This window comes from Bison bison, unplaced genomic scaffold (genome assembly GCF_000754665.1).
Source record: "Bison bison bison isolate TAMUID 2011002044 unplaced genomic scaffold, Bison_UMD1.0 scf7180017864072, whole genome shotgun sequence".
In the NCBI taxonomy this organism is placed as follows: Eukaryota; Metazoa; Chordata; class Mammalia; order Artiodactyla; family Bovidae; genus Bison; species Bison bison.
In genome coordinates this window covers 11,576,516-11,588,767 of record NW_011494644.1, presented here as the reverse complement: position 1 = coordinate 11,588,767, position 12,252 = coordinate 11,576,516, and the positions used below count along the sequence as shown (strand labels likewise).

The following is a 12,252-nucleotide window of genomic DNA, read 5'->3' as shown; positions in this document are numbered from 1 at the left end:
ACCGGCGCGTCCACTCAGGCGAGCGGCCCTACGCCTGCGACCTGTGCTCCAAGCGCTTTGCCCAGTGGAGCCACTTGGCTCAGCATCAGCTCCTGCACACGGGGGAGAAGCCCTTCCCCTGCCTGGAGTGTGGCCGCTGCTTCCGCCAGAGGTGGTCTCTGGCGGTCCACAAGTGTATCCCCGGCGTCCAGAACTGTGGCCCTAGATCTGCCATAGGGGCGCCTAGCCAGAAAGGCCAGGCCCTTTAGAAGGGGAGGGACTGTGTAAGTTCATTTCACTTCATGGAGGGGGCCCAGAAAAGGGAAGGAGCCCCCTGATCATACAGGTCAGAGTCAGAACTAAAACCCTGTTGCTACACAGAGCTGAAGTTTAGTGTATTCTACCATGCTGGCTGCCTTAATACCTGCGTCTAAAACAGACAGCCTCAGTGACGAGAGGGGACATTATGCAGTAAAAATTTTTCAACCTGCCCTGTCCTAAAGGACTTGTGTGTGGGGTATCAGGCTAAAGGTTCTCCCCATCTAATTTAGGGGCTGTGTTTTCTAGTTTGTGCATGCAGTCAGGAGGATCCCATTCATGGGGTGCAAGATCTTCCCCCTCCTCTGCCTCTTCTTCCTTGCTAGGTTTGAAACAAACTTGGTTTAGCCCCCTTTTGACAGTATTCCTGCCAAGTGATCTGCCCTTTAAAACCTCCCTTAATGCAGCTCTCTACCTCACAAGGCGGGTCCTTTCACTGTGGCATAGCTCTGACTTTTAGAAGGCCCTTAAGTACTACATTCTCCTTCCCTGGAAGCCTTGTCCAGAATATGTTTAAAACTTGATCTACGTGGCAGCCCTTCAGAAAACTTAATCACAGATACGTTTCCATGTTTTCAGGTTCAGTTCAGTTGCTCAGTCGTGTCTGACTCTTTGCAACCCCATGAATCGCAGCACGCCAGGCCTCCCTGTTTTCAGGTTAAATAGCATTAATTTGGTCAATCATTCCTAAAAGACAGGCTTTCAGTTCCCACACGTGATCTCTCCCCAGGCAGGTGCTGGTTTTTTGATGTCTTTTTTAAAAAGTCATACAAAATAAGCCAGCATCATAGTGTGCACTATACCCCCTTGGTCTGTACTTGTTTGAAGAGGTCTAGATTGTACTGGATTTGGAGGTGGTGACAGTGTACCAGGGCTTTATTGGGTTGCAGACACCTATATATCTAAGCTTTTTCTTTTTAAACCACGTGCTGTGAAGCTAAGTCTTCTGCATTCTGCATTTGGAAGTTTGGTTCAAGGTAGGTCTGGGACATAAGCACAGTGAGTTTTGGGAGACTGATTTTAAGGAAAAGCAGGGTGGGGGAACTGTGGTCTAGCAGCAAGAAGTAAAACCAGGACCAGCTTGTACTTTATCTGGTGGATTTGAATTTCTTGGGAACTGGGTCTTGCTCCTCCCTAAGTCTCATGAGAATAAGGAGACACTAGTACAGAACCTTCTTTTGATTCCTCTGTCAGCATCTTTCATGAAATGAGGCGAGGCCATTCAGGGAAGTTAGAAAGTTAGGTAATTGAATATGAAGCAGAAGTCTAGTCATCAAGTTATGTTCATCCCTGCCTCCCTCACAGAAGCTCCATATGGCAGCAGCAACATGTTTTAACCTTTGATATGCCTTCATGGCACCCATCCCTAAGTAGGTACTCAGTAAAACTTTACTGAATTAAATAAACAAGGCCTACCACTTGGCCTTGGGGAGCTGCACCAAATTGGAATTTCCAAACATGATGTATAGTCCAAACCTTGGAGTTGGTCATCCTCCTGCCCATTGCTTCTTCCCTCATTTCTTCTGCCATCAGCCCCAGGGATGTGTGGCTGGGGCAGAGTGTTTGTAATTACCTCTGTTCTGGTTTTTAGCAAGTTGAATTGTAACTGTTTCTTCTTGGATTGATGGGCTACCCCCAAAGCAGAGGTCGTATCAGATTGGGATTCATTAAAATGTCTGATGAGTGACTATGTTCCTTGTGGAATTATTGTTTATAAAATATAAATCTAGTTCCTTAACTGAGGAGACATTTTTATAGTTCTGATGGAAACCTTGCCCTTCCCTAGCAGAGACCTATTAGAATTCTGCTTCACCTTCTGTTGTAGAACTGATTCTTTTACCTACTTTTATCACCAGGCTAACCCAACTATTTCCTTTCCTAGGAATTTTAGAAATTTCTTTGGACCTCAATTGTAACTTATAAAATTTCAGAGCTGTTGGTAGGCAATCCCAGTATGTGGTCTGTAGAGGGCTGAGATGAGACAAGTTCTTAGGTTTACCTCATCAGTCCCAGGATCCCAACTTCAGCTGGTTGATCTTCAACCAGCTATAGCCAGTGGGAGAGTTTTTGTTTTTGGCTGTGCCATATAGCTTTCGGGATCTTAATTCCCTGACCAGGAACTGAACCCATGACCCTTGCAGTGGAAGCTTGGATTCTTAATCACTGGACCGTCAGGAAAGTCCCTGTAGTCAGTTGTTGATCCCAGTATTCTTCCAAGTAATTCTCTCTTCTGCTTCTGGTAGTTAAGAGTTTGTTACTTGTGACCAAAAGAATGAACTAATCTACAATGCCATTATGGATCTATCTCCCATCTGTCTTTATGCCTATGTGTGGGCTATGAAGGGAGACAATTACAACGCTGCTGAGAGGAGCCAGCCTTTCCACTCCATCCTCAACTGAACTTTCAACATTATTGTCTTTCATAGGTCCCAAACCACTGACTGCCTTCTCTTTCACTAAGAAAACAGGGTTTCAAATAAGAACTCCCGTAACATTCCACTCTATTGTCACTCCAAAAGTTCTGTGTGATCACTTGTTCTTACTTGCTGTCAGGGGAGGCCCCTCATACAGTGCTTCCCAATACAGGTATGCCTGGATTTCCTCTACTTCTGCCCCCTCATGGACTTTGCTCCATCTATTATTCTCTTAAGTTTTATAGTTTCAGAGTCTTGTTTTTTTATTAAGGTACAAACATACCTTTAAAAAAAATTCATTATTTATTTGGCTATACCAGGTTTCAGTTGTGCATGCAGGCTCTAGTTCCCTGACCAGGGATTGAACCTGGGACCCCTACACTGGGAGTGGAGTCTTGACCCCTGGACCACCGGGGAAGTCCTAGTTTCAGAATCTCTTTTCTGGAACATACATACCAACCTATAAACATGCTAAAATCTGTCTTTAAAAACAATAAATTTCCCTTGGCCTCTGTCCTAATCTGTTTTCAGCTAAATTTCTTGAAACAGTAGTCTACATTCACTGTATCCACTCTGTTTATTCTTTGGCCCATTGCCATAGTATTCTAGCTACTTTGTTGAGCATCTGTGATGTGCTGTGTACTGTGTTAAGCACTTTATATACATTCCTGTCTGTAGTTCTTACAAGAACGCCATAAAGCCAGTGTTAGGAAATGCTCCTCCTTGGGGCTCTCATGTCGCTACACATCTTGTTGAGTGTGCAAAAATGCAAGGCCCTGTCTTCAACAAATTCTCAGATTTGTGTCAATTCCAAAGCTGGGGCCTTTTGATAGGAGGCTGGGTCCCTGTGATGAAGGACTTTGTTACATTGGCAAAGACATGCTGTAAGTCTTCCTACTCTTTACCAAATACACCTGCACCCGTTTACCAGGGTGGCTGGGCATGGGAGAAGGAAAGTAACTAGAATTTTCAGGGTTCTAATTCTTAAGAGATCCAAATGAGAGAAATTTTATTAAATAAGAGAAAATGTTCTTCCAGAAATTAACCCTAATAGTTAGGATTAATTGATTTGCAACAAAGGTGCCAAGACAATCCAAGTCTCAATCTTTTCAATAAATGGTCCTGGGACATCATAAGGAAGAAGTTGGACCTCTAATCATACACAAAAATTAACTCAAAATGAACCCCAGAACTAAATGTAAAAGCTATAAAACTTTGAAGGAGACATAAGTATGTGTGTGATTCTGGATTGGGAAATGGTTACTGAGCTATGACACCAAAAGCACAAGTGACAAAGAAAAAACTGATGAGCTGATCATCAAAACCAAAATTGGGGGAGCTTCCTGGTGGTCCAGTGGTCAGGACTTTGGTGCTTTCACTGCTGTGGCCTAGGTTCAGTCACGGGTTGGGGAACTAAGATCCCGTAAGCCATGCAGCACAGCCAAAACCCCAAATTTTAAAAACTACTTTGTGCTTCAAAGGACACCTTCAAGAGAGTGAAAATCCATAGACTGGGAGAAAGTATTTGCCAATCACAGATCTGAAATGGAATTTGCGTCCAGCATATATTTTGAAAACTTTTACACTGATACCAAAGACGGGCAAAGACACTACAAAAAAATTACAAATATCCTTTGTGAATATTGACATAGAAATCTTGAACAAAATATGAGCAAACCAAAGCAGTATACTAAAAGGTTTATATACCATGACCAAGTGGGTTTTATTCCTGGAATTTGAGAATGTGTCAACAGACAAAAATTAATCAATGTGATATGTCACCTTAATAGAATGAAGGAAAAAAAACCCAAACCATCTCAATTAATGCAATAAAAGAATGACAAAATTCCACATCTTTTCACAATAAAAACACTTAATGAACAAGAAACGGAAACTATGATAAAAAACCATACATGAAAAACCCACGGCTAATAACATACTCAGTGGTGAAAGACTAAAAGTTTTTCCCCTGGAATTAGGAACAATGTCTGCTTTTGCCACTTCTAGTAAATATTATATTAGAGGTTCCAAGCAAAGCAAGTAGGCAAGAAGAACAAATAGGCATTCAAATTAGAAAGGAAGAAGTAAAATTATCTCCATTCACTGACAACATGATCTTATATCTAGAAAACCCTAAAGATTACACACACTAAGAGCTAATAAATGAATTCAGCAAAGTTTCAAGATACAAAATCAACACACAAAAATCAGTTGCAATGAACAATCCAAAAAGATAACTCCATTTACAATAGCATAAAAAGAATACTTAGGAATAAATGTAACCCCAAATCAAAGTCTCAATGGTGATGAAGCTTTGAAACTAGAGATGTGGTGGTTATACAACATTGTGAATGCACTAAATGCTGCCTGATTGTACACTTTAAAATGGTTAATCATGTTTTGTCCAGGCAATACCCAGCTTGCTTCTCTTTCTCTTTTCCTCCCAACATTTTACTTTTAGAATTTTTCAGTGAACACCCATATACTCATCACCTATTTTCTACCCATTAGCATTTTACTATTCTATTCTTTATCACATAACTACCTATCTTTCTACCAGTCCGTTTTACTTTCTGATGCATTTCAAAGACATTGTCATCATTAGTACACTTCGCCCCTAAACATTTCAGCATGCATGTCATCAACTAGAGCTCAGTATCTGTTTTACATATTTTTGAGTCAAACTTACATAAAATGCACAAATTTTAAGTGTATTTTGCTGGATGTTGACAAATGCACCCATCTGTCTAACCCAACCCCCTATCAAGACACAGAACATTACCATCCTAGAAATTTCCCTCAGGCCCTTACTTAGTCAATCCCAACCACACCCCACCGGAGACAACTACTGTTATAATTTTGTCCCAACCATACATTCATTTTCCATTATATTAAACTTCATATAGTTGGTATCACAGAACATGTATTCTTTTGTCTAAGGCTTATGTCATTCAGCATGATGTCTTTGAGAACTGCTTCTCTTTTAGACCTCTAATTTTTGAATTCAGAGCTAGGAGGATGCTCCCAGACCCATTAAAAAAAGCAGAACTATACGGGCTGAGGAGAAGGCAATGGCACCCCACTCCAGTACTTTTGCCTGGAAAATCCCATGGACGGAGAAGCCTGGTGGGCTGCAGTCCATGGGGTTGCTAGAGTCGGACACGACTGAGCGACTTCCCTTTTACTTTTCACTTTCATGCATTGGAGAAGGAAATGGCAACCCACTCCAGTGTTCTTGCCTGGAGAATCCCAAGGACAGGGGAGCCTGGTGGGCTGCCATCTATGGGGTCGCACAGAGTCGGACACGACTGAAGCGACTTAGCAGCAGCAGCAGCATCCGTGCTGAAATTGAGCACTTCACAAGAGATATAAAGTGAAAGAGGGAAAAAAAGCAGTGAAGTGTGATTCATATGGTACTTGTGAAAAAAAAGATGTAAGCTTTTATATGCTTAAAATAACTCAGGAAGGACACAAGAAACTGGTTATAGAAATTGCCTCAAGGGATGGGAAAAACACTAGAGAACAGATTTTTTTGCTAAAAAACTGAAGCATAATACACGTACAAATAAGTTCACATATCACAAGTGTACAGCTCAGTTTTCACAAACTGAATACATCTGAGTAACCAGCACTTAAAACAGGAATCAATCTGTCAGCACCCTAGAAACAAGAAAGATAACCCTCTATCACAATTTTTTAGCGGGGGATTATGCTGGGTCTTCCATGCTCTGTGGAATTTCTCTAGTTGTGGAGTATAGGGGCCACTCTCTAGCTGCCGTGCTCAGATCTCTCATTGGAGTGGCCCCCCTTGTTGCGGAGCACAGGTTTCAGGGCACACGGGCTCCAGGAGTTGCAGCTCCCGGGCTCTGGAGCACAAGCCGAATAGCTGTGGGCTTAGTTGCTCCAAGGTATGTGGGATCTTCCTGGCCCAGGGACCAAACCTGTGACTCTTGCATTGGAAGGCGGATTCTTTACACTGAGCCACCAGGAAGCCCACTTCTGTTGTTTATACTCTGGTTTTTTGGCCATGAGGCATGTGGGATCTTCTGACATTTTAACTATGTCTTGGTGTGGGTCTCTTTGTGGACATTGTGTTTGGGACTCACTGCTTTCTGGACCTGGTTGTCTGGTTTCTTTGCCAAACTAGGGAAGTTTTAAGCCATTATCTCTTCAAATAGGTTTTCTGTCCCTTCTTTCTCTCTCCTTCTGGGACCTCTCTAATGCGAATGTTCATCTGCTTGATGTTCCCTCAATGGTCCCTTAAACTATCCTCATTTTTGTTTTGTTTCCTTTTCTTCTATAATTGAGATTTTACTGGTTGTTTTGAGGATCGGTGCACAGATGTTTCAATTTGTACACAATTCTTAAGGTATATACTAAAAATCTAAAAAAATCATTTAGTTGTGATTCTTTTCTGAACAGTTATTCCAGTGACTTTCTAGCTTGAAATTTAGAGGCACGTTTTCCTTAACAGGATGTGCTTAGTCGCTCAGTTGTGTCTGATTCTTTGCAACCCCATGGCTCCTCTGTCCGTGGGGGTTCTCCAGGCAGGAATACTGGAGTGGGTAGCCTATCACTTCTCCAGGGGATCTTCCCGACCCAGGAATTGAACCAGGGTCTCCTGCATTGCAGGCAGATTCTTTACCAACTGAGCTATCTGGGAAGCCCCCTCTACACTCTGTCCACTCTTAAGTTTCTCTAACACAAATTTTCCTATCAGGGGAGTTTACTAATATCTAACCCTTGACATTTATAGAAGAAATGCCACATCCAAATTTGCCACTATGCAAAAAATGTTCATTGAATGGAATTTAATGCATTGAACTCATAAAATGACTTGCTCTCATTTTGTCACAAGAAAAACGCTATAACCAGTAAGAGTGTTCCTGACCTAGGAAGCAGCAGCAAATGAGTCACCTTGGAACATGATTTGCCATAAATGACAAGATACAATAACCGTAAAACCCTATTATCATTGTGTACTTACACATATACATTTACTGATGATATATAATATAAACAATATACTACATGCAAAATATACTATAACTGAAGTACTAAACTATCTCCACCAAGGGGAAAAACAGTACCTCATCAACAATGGTAAAAAAAAGAGCAAAGCAGAAGCACAATTACACTAAAAAAACCATTAAGGCTCCTTCCATCCTTATGTTCCATGAAAAATACAACCCAATGATACTGCAAAAATGATAAATATAACCTAAAACTAATCAAATTTTGATGAACAACATTCTCGCACTAATTTTAAAGATAGGATTGCTTTTATCACTTAGATTTCTTAAGATTTCAAGAGGAATAACGACACTACATGTAATGATCAAGGGTTCAATCCAGAAAGAAGATATAACAATTATATACGCACCAACACGGCTATGGACGGAGGTTCGTGACATTGTACAGGAGACAGGGATCAAGACCATCCCCAAGAAAAAGAAATGCAAAAAAGCAAAATGGCTGTCTGAGGAGGCCTTACAAATAGCTGAGAAAAGAATAGAAGTGAAAAGCAAAGGAGAAAAGGAAAGATACACCCATCTGAATGCAGAGTTCCAAAGAATAGCAAGGAGAGATAAGAAAGCCTTCCTCAGCGATCAATGCAAAGAAATAGAGGAAAACAACAGAAAGGGAAAGACTAGAGATCTCTTCAAGAAAATTAGAGATACCAAGGGAACATTTCATGCAAAGATGGGCTCAATAAAGGACAGAAATAGTATGGACCTCACAGAAGCAGAAGATATTAAGAAGAGGTGGCAAGAATACACAGAAGAACTGTACAAAGAAGAATCTTCACGACCTAGATAATCACGATGGTGTGATCACTGACCTAGAGCCAGACATCCTGGAATGTGAAGTCAAGTGGGCCTTAGAAAGCATCACTACGAACAAAGCTAGTGGAGGTGATGGAATTTCAGTTATGGAATTCCAGTTGAGCTACTTCAAATCCTAAAAGATGATGCTGTGAAAGTGCTGCACTCAATATGCCAGCAAATTTGGAAAACTCAGCAGTGGCCACAGGACTGGAAAAGGTCAGTTTTTATTCCAATCCCAAAGAAAGGCAATGCCAAGAATGCTCAAACTACCGCACAATTACACTCATCTCACACGCTAGTAAATTAAAGTTCAAAACTCTCCAAGCCAGGCTTCAGCAATACATGAACCGTGAACTTCCAGATGTTTAAGCTTGTTTTAGAAAAGGCACAGGAACCAGAGGTCAAATTGCCAACTTCCGCTGGATTCATCGAAAAAGCAAGAGAGTTCCAGAAAAACATCTATTTCTGCTTTACTGACTATGTCAAAGCCTTTGACTGTATGGATCACGATAAACTGGAAAATTCTGAAAGAGATGGGAATACCAGACCACCTGACTTGCCTCTTGAGAAATATGTATGCAGGTCAAGAAGCAACAGTTAGAACTGGACATGGAACAACAAACTGGTTCCAAATAAAAAAAGGAGTATGTCAAGGCTGTATATTGTCACCCTGCTTATTTAACTTATATGCAGAGTACATCATGAGAAACGCTGGGCTGGAGGAAGCACAAGCTGGAATCAAGATTGCTGGGAGAAATATCAATAACCTCAGATATACAGATGACACCATCCTTATGGCAGAAAGTGAAGAGGAACTAAAGAGCCTCTTGATGCTGAGTGAAAGAGGAGAGTGAAAAAGTTGGCTTAAAGCTCAACATTCAGAAAACTAGGATCATGGCATCTTGCCCCATCACTTCATGGGAAATAGATGGGGAAACAGTGGAAACAGTGTCAGACTTTATTTTGGGGGGCTCCAAAATCACTGCAGATGGTGATTGCAGCCATGAAATTAAAAGACGCTTGCTCCTTGGAAGGAAAGTTATGACCAACCTAGATAGCATATTAAAAAGCAGAGACATTACTTTGCCAACAAAGGTCTGTCTAGTCAAAGCTATGGGTTTTCCAGCAGTTATGTACGGATGTGAGAGTTGGACCATAAAGAAAGCTGAGCACTGAAGAATTGATGTTTTTGAACTGTGGTGTTGGAGAAGACTCTTGAGAGTCCCTGGGACTGCAAGGAGATCCAACCAGTCCATCCTAAAGGAGATCAGTCCTGAATGTTCATTAGAAGGACTGATGTTGAAACTCCAATCCTTTGGCCACCTGATGCGAAGAGCTGACTCATTGGAAAAGACCCTGATGCTGGGAAAGATTGAAGGCAGGAGAAGGGGATGACAGAGGATGAGATGGTTGGATGGCATCACGGACTCAATGGACATGAGTTTAGGTAAACTCCGAGGGTTGGTGATGGACAGGGAGGCCTTGTGTGCTGTGGTTCATGGGGTCGCAGAGTCGGACACGACTGAGTGACTGAACTGAATGGGTTTCCCACATGGCTTAGTGGGTAAAGAACCTGCCTGCCAATGCAGGAGACACAGGAGATTAGGGTTTGATCCCTGGGTCAGGAAGATTCCCTGGAGGAGGGCATGATAACTCACTCTAGCATTCTCACCTGGAGAATCCCATGGACAGAGGAGCCTGGCGGGTCACAGTCAACAGGATCGCAAAGAGTCTGACACAACCAAAGCGACTGAGCACGCACGCAGGCACCCAACAAAGGAGCACCTCAGTGTGTAAGGCAAATACTAACAACCATAAAGGGAGAACTCGACAGTAACACAATAATAGTGGGGGACTTGACTACCCCACTTTCACCAATGGACAGATCATCCAGACAAAAAATGAATAAGGAAACACAGGCCTTATGTGACACTTTAGAAGAGCTGGACTTAAATGACATTTAAAGAGCATTTCATCCAAAAGCAGCAGACTACACATTCTTCCCAAGTGCACACGAAACATTCTCCAGGACTGACCACATGGTGCACCACAAGGCAAGCTTTGGTAAATTTAAGAAAACTGAAATCATACCAAGCATCTTTTCTGATCGCAATGCTATGAGATTAGATATAAACTACAAGAAAAAAACTTTACAGCACAAGCACACTGTGGCTAATCAATATGCCACTAGACAATCAATAGATTTCACTGAAGAAATCAAAAAGGAAATAAAGACCTAGAGATAAATGAAAATTAAAGTACAGGGGTCCAAAACCTATGAGATGCAGCCAAAGCTGTTTGAAGAGGAAGGTTTACAGCAATACTACCTTACTTCAAGAAACAAAGAGAAATCTCAAATAACCTTACACCTAAAACAACTAGAGAAAGAAGAAAAAACAAAACCTAAAGTTAGAAGGAAAGAAATAAAAAAGATCAAAGCAGAAATAAATGAAATAGAGACCAAGAAAACAACTGCAAAGATCAATGAAACTAAAAGCTGGTTCTCTGAAATGATAAACAAAATTGATAAACCTTTAGCCAGACTCATCAAGAAAAAAAAGGGAGAGAACTCAAATCAATGAAATTAGAAATGAAAAAGAAGTTACAACTGACTCCACAGAAATACCAAGGATCCTAGAAGACTACTACAGCACCTATATGACCAATAAGGGATTAGTCTCCAAAATTTACAAACATCTCATGACATCTAACAGTTAAAAAGAACAACCCACTCAAAAAATGGGCAGAAGACCTAAGTAGATATTTCTCCAAAGATGACATACAGATGGGCAACAGGCACATGAAAAGATGCTCAACATTGCTAATTATTAGAGAAATGCAAATCAAAACTACAATGAGGTTATCACCTCACATCAGCCAGAATGACTATCATCAAAAAAGCCACAGACAATAAATACTGGAGAGGGTGTGGAGAGAAGGGAACCCTCCTACCCTTTGGTGGGAATGTAAATTGGTATAGCCACTATGGAGAACAGTATGGAGGTTCCTTAAAAAACTAAAAACAGAGCTACCATATGACCCTGCAATCCCACTCATGGGCATATCTCCAGAGAAAAACATGATCTGAAAAAATACATGCACTGCAATGTTCACTGCAGCACTGTTTACAACAGCTAAGACATGGAAGCAGAGGAAGCAACCTAAATGTCCATTGACAGCGGGCTGGGTAGAGTAGATGCGGTACATACATACAATAGAATATTACTTAACAGGATACACCTATCAATATCTTCAAATGTTGATATGTTGTTACATCATCAGTTCAGTTCAGTCGCTCAATCGTGTCTGACTCTTCGACCCCATGAATCGCCAGGCCTCCCTGTCCCTCATAAGTCCCACTAATTCACAATTTAGTATCATATACAATACATACTCAAGTTTTTCAAGTGTTCATAGCACATAACAAAGTTACTAGGAAAATTGGACTACCATGACCCAAGATGTTACAGAGTGCACAAAATTCTGACCAGAGAGCCAAGATCAAGGAGTGGTTTGCTTTGGGAAACAATTCTACCCAAAAACAACAGAGAAAAGAGAAGAAATTTAAAGTGTTCAATGAGACTGTCCTGGCAGTCCAGTGGCTAAGACTCCTTGCTCCCAACACAGGGGGCATGGGTTTGATCCCTAGTCAGGGAACTAAGATCCTTCATGCTGCGTGTCACAGCCAAAAAAAACACCTTTTTAAATACAAC

The 12,252-nt window shown here is 41.4% G+C and overlaps 1 protein-coding gene across 1 annotated transcript in view; it reads left to right on the top strand.

Annotated features, from left to right (window-relative positions):
• The window catches only part of ZNF689 (zinc finger protein 689), a gene marked incomplete at its 5' end in the record, with an annotated part of 3,049 nt that extends 1,061 nt beyond the window's left edge, over window positions 1-1,988 (top strand). Inside the window, one exon of the mRNA XM_010837441.1 lies at window positions 1-1,988. Coding sequence (XP_010835743.1) covers window positions 1-248 — 248 coding nt within the window.
• Window positions 1,989-12,252: the final 10,264 nt, after the last annotated feature.